General features: G+C 30.6%; 1 protein-coding gene across 1 annotated transcript; it reads left to right on the forward strand.

The window, feature by feature from the left end:
• The first annotated feature begins 2036 nt into the window (after positions 1-2036).
• Positions 2037-4825, forward strand: MEE50 (ARM repeat superfamily protein). Its single transcript, XM_047308394.2, has 3 exons — positions 2037-2188; positions 2429-3058; positions 3378-4825. Exons 2-3 carry the CDS (start codon positions 2431-2433, stop codon positions 4262-4264), a joined length of 1515 nt encoding a protein of 504 aa, XP_047164350.1. The 5' UTR covers positions 2037-2188; positions 2429-2430; the 3' UTR covers positions 4265-4825.
• Positions 4826-5123: the final 298 nt, after the last annotated feature.

Below are 5123 nucleotides of genomic sequence, written 5' to 3' on the forward strand. Positions count from 1 at the left end.
CAACTTGGGAGCCTTGGCATGTCATTAAGTCCCAATTTCACCTTGAGGACAAGGTGATTCTTGAGCCCGCAGGAGATGTAAAGATCATTGGGTCTATTACACTCATCCCCTCCAATGGGTCCACTATAGTTGCATCATCACAGTTGGACCACTCCACTGATTCTGAGGTTGTGATTTGCATGACTAGTTCAGCTTCAGCTATCTCAACACTTTAAAGATTATGTGGTAACTCTACCTCATGCACATAGGGAAATATGTTAGGAATGATTAGGGAATCACAAGTTTGTTATGAATTTTTCTGCTTTTCCTCTTCCTTTTATTTTAATTGCCTTTGTTAGGCAGTGGTAAGAAATTTACCTTTCAGGTTTTTATTTATTTTTAATTAATCCTAACATGTATCAACGATACTGATGTTAACATCACTTACTATATGTGATAAACATTAATATTAAAAATTAATAACTAAAACTAATACTTTTAAAAATTTAGCAATCAAACACCACTAAAATTTTGTGTAACGATTATTTCTATTTTGTTATAATATTTTACAAACAAAAAAACATATTTATTCCTCCTAAAATGAATGAATGTTTTTAATTCCAGAATTTTTTTGAACTTTTCAAATGCAAAAATTCTAAAACCATTAATATATCTTTTGAAATGTATTTACAATCTAAAATATAATTTCGGATGTACTTTTCAGATTGCATAGTACTTAAAAATTATATACTTTTATTTCAATATTATTGTACTAATAAATTTCTTATGAAAAATAATGTTAAGGACAAAATCATCACTTAAAAAATAATATATAAAATAATTTCTCTTTTTATGTCACATTTATTTTCCAATTTTATTCTTTATATAATTTTTTAAATTAAAATAATTGTTTTATTAATTTTCTTTTTCAATAACCATTTCTTTAAATTTTAAATGATTTTTTATTTTTAATTAAAATATTACCTACAAAATAAATAAAATTTATTTACAATAAAATTATAAATTATTTATATTTAATTTTATAATAATAATAACAATAATAATAATTTTATTATTTTTTATTATAAAAAATAACATGTAATGCATGTATTTTTACTAATATAAATAAAAACTAATTTTATTAAATAATTTTTATTTACAAAAGACTTAAAAAGACAAATAAATGGTATAAGCCGGAACATTCTATTAATGTTAACATTTTAAAGATATGTTATACATTTTCTTGCAAGTGTTAAAAGAAAAATTCGATAATCGAAAATTAGAACATATTTAAAGATATTATTAAATAAAATATTTCTCAACTATAAAATAAAATATGTTAAATTAGTTGCTTATTCCTAATTTTGGTTGAAATAATTTAAGTAAATTTTTTTATTTTTCCTTTTTTATCTCGACTAAGTTATATCTTTTTAAGAAATTGATTTAATTAGACTTTTTCTATTATATTTATATTAATTATGTTAAAATGATGTTACATATTAATTTATAATGTTTTTATATCTTTTATTTTAATTTAATTCTTTTATTCATGTATAGATCATATAGAATGACATTGACCTACACATAAAAAAGTAAAAAAAATATTAAATAACAAAAAACTACACATATATTTAACATCGTTACTATATTTTTATAGAAAAAAATTTAATTACTTTAATTTTATAAAAATAACTTAATTAAAAAATAGAAAATAAAAAACTTACAATGTTGTAATCAAAATTGAAAAGAAAAAAAAAATTTAACCATTACAATATAAAACTCCGGATAAAATACTTTCATTTTTATATATTTCATAAATTATTCTAGTGAGTATAACACAATTTTTCATTGAATCTTACTCTCCTAGTTGAACGTTTCTCTCTCTCTCTCTTTGTGTATTATAACATAGTTTATATGCTAACTTTTTCTTCGGAAATTTTAATTATATAATGTAAATATTAATCATCTACAATATAAAACCCTAAACCCTAATTTAATTATAAATTATAAATATAAAACATATACCAACATATAATAACATTTTAATAAACTTTTTCATACACTTTAATAAGTATACGCAACTTAAACCCTGTATCTTTGTAAAGACCAGAAGAAAGTAAGAAAAGTTAAAACCCTAACCCCAATTCTATCTCACATGGTCGTTGAGGTTGGAGGCCACAATTGCAGTTCTTCATCTTGCGTTTTTTAGGTACCTTCTGACTTATTGATTAAAGTCTTCAATTCTTTGATGGATAACAGTGTGGGTAATCAACACTGCCAATTTCAACCATATTTAATCTATTATTATTTTTCTTTCTTCGTTTTGCAATTCTGCTTGCTCTGCTACGACTTGAACCAAATAGATTATGGGGGTGTTTGAATTCTCCTTCAAAATCAAATTTTAATTTTGAAATTTCACATTTTTTTTTTCTTTTTCGTTTCAATCCAGCAATGGGTGATACAACATTTTTGGAGCGCCCCATATCAGAGGATACACTTCAGTTACTCTTTCAAGCTTCCAACTCTTCTAACTTGGAAAATTCCCTAGAGATTCTCATTCAGAATGCCAAATCCGATTCTGGGCGTTTGGAACTAGCTTCTAAAAGGATTCTCCCTGCAGTACTTAACATTGTCCAGTCACTTGCTCTAGCTTCATATCACCATCATCATCATCATAATAATCAAACCCTTTCTCTGTGTTTTAAGCTCCTCAGAAACTTGTGTGCTGGAGAAGCTGCAAACCAGGCCTCATTTATTGAGCTTAATGGCTTAGCAATTGTTTGGAATGTTCTGAGGTCAGATGCCGGTTCCTCAGGCCCTGATCATGGATTGGTTCGGTGGGGTCTGCAGGTTCTGGCAAATGTTTCTTTAGGGGGGAAGCAGCACCAACGAGCTATCTGGGAAGAGCTGTATCCTATTGGGTTTGCATCACTTGCTAGAGTTGGCACTAAGGAAACTTGTGACCCATTGTGTATGGTGATCTATACTTGTTGTGATGGAAATCCTGAATGCTTTAGACAGTTGTCCAGTGATGATGGGTGGCCTGTAATGGCAGAAATAGTGAGAACTGCTTCTTCTGGTGAGTTAGGTGTATGCCGTCCTGTCATCTGGGATTGTTTTGTAGCACTGATTTTGTTTAATTTATATGATCCTTTGTCCTTTGTCAATTGATCATTCATTTTTGCTTGCAAATCTTTTCCTTGATTTTAATGGTCTTCCTGACAAAACAAAATGGTGTTTATAATCTGTGTAGTTGAGGACTTCGCTTGTGTTGCGGCTGCAGCATGTTACTTGTACACTTTTTGGCTTTTCTATGCTTGTGATGTTTTTTAGTTGTAAAACTGATCTTTTTTCTTTTCTTGGGCTTTTTCGTCATCCATTGGTTCCTCCTGAACCAGCTAGTTTTGGGGAGGATTGGTTGAAGTTGCTCCTTTCAAGAATCTTCCTTGAAGAATCTCAATTGCCTGTGTTGTTTCCCAAATTGCAATTTGTGGATGTTCCCGAGGGTGAAGTTATTGATTCAAAATATGATCAATTTTCATTTGAACAAGCATTTCTTCTGCAAATCCTATCAGAAATCTTGAAAGAGCGGCTTGGAGATGTGACTGTTTCAAAGGATGTTGCTTTATTTGTTTTTGAAATATTCAAGAAGTCTATTGGGATTCTTGAACATGCAATGAGAGGGAACTCTGGTCTTCCGAGTGGCTTTACTGGGGTTGATGTTCTTGGCTACTCTCTTACCATATTGAGGGACATTTGTGCTCAAGATGGTATAAGAGGTAATACAGAAGATGCAAATGATGTTGTTGATGTCCTATTGTCATATGGCCTCATAGAATTGCTTTTGTCTTTGCTTGGTGCTCTTGAACCTCCAGCAGTAATTAGGAAAGGGCTCATACAAATTAAGAATCAGGATAGTGCTAGTTGTTACTCAAAACCATGCCCTTACAAGGGCTTCAGACGAGACATGGTTGCACTAATTGGCAATTGTGTTTATAGAAGGAAGCATGCTCAAGATGAAATACGGGATAGGAATGGAATTCTACTGCTATTGCAGCAGTGTGTGACTGACGAAGACAATCCTTTCCTGAGGGAATGGGGGATATGGTCTGTGAGGAATATGTTGGAGGGAAATGATGAAAACCAAAAGGTAGTTGCTGAATTGGAGATTCAAGGATCTGCTGATGTGCCTGAAATTAATGCACTCGGTCTACGAGTGGAAGTTGATCAGAGAACTAGACGTGCAAAGCTTGTTAACATCCCGTCCTGTGAAAAATCATTATAACTAAGTTTTATCTACAAATCATGGTCTTTCTCAAATGATGATACCGTCTCGTGATTGATTTGAATTTATGTTGGAATTATTTTCCCTTTCAAATGGAATCTGCTGTTGCCATTGTCAATGGAAGCTCAGTAGAAAAATCATTCTAATAGAAAATTATAGATTTGTAAGCAATTTTGCTGAACTCCCTTCAATACTCATGACAATTTATATCAAGCAATGTCAGATAGGGAGGAAAAACATTAAACAGCAGAAGACTCATCATTACCAAAACAAAACCAAGATTTTGACGTTTTTAAATAGACTGTCAGTGATATTGTTATATCGTAATTAGTGGCCTGAAAATTACAAAACAAATTGCGTTCCACATTGTGAATGAGCTTTCATGGTAGCTCAGGTTTTGTTGGTTGAATCAGTGAACTCAGTTGTTGATGTTCTCCTGTTTGTAAAGTAATCAAAACTATGGAGAATTACAAAGATGGATCAGGGGGAACAATATCCATATCAACTCCCTGGAATCTTTGGGCAGTGTAATTTTTTTGTATACATATTATTAAGACTTAATTAGTGTTTTTTTTTTTGTTTTAGCTATCGAATTGGATGATGATTTTGTTGTGCCTAATCTGATATGCCTAATGTAACAATTAAATTGGAACAAAATGGTCTTAATTTATACTGTACCAAAAAGTACAGAGTATGCGTGAGCGATTATTGATTAAAGTGGTTAAAAAGGAGAAAATGAAGAGTACAAATATATGAAACAATAACTGTTTTGTTAATGAAGTCTAGTTCAATTAGAGTACATGAGTTTTTGTAAAATGTTTACGCTGATGAATTTTTATGGATCAAAAGTAGAAAATAA

This window comes from Vigna umbellata, chromosome 3 (genome assembly GCF_029865625.1).
Source record: "Vigna umbellata cultivar VRB3 chromosome 3, Vumbellata_1.0, whole genome shotgun sequence".
In the NCBI taxonomy this organism is placed as follows: domain Eukaryota; kingdom Viridiplantae; phylum Streptophyta; class Magnoliopsida; order Fabales; family Fabaceae; genus Vigna; species Vigna umbellata.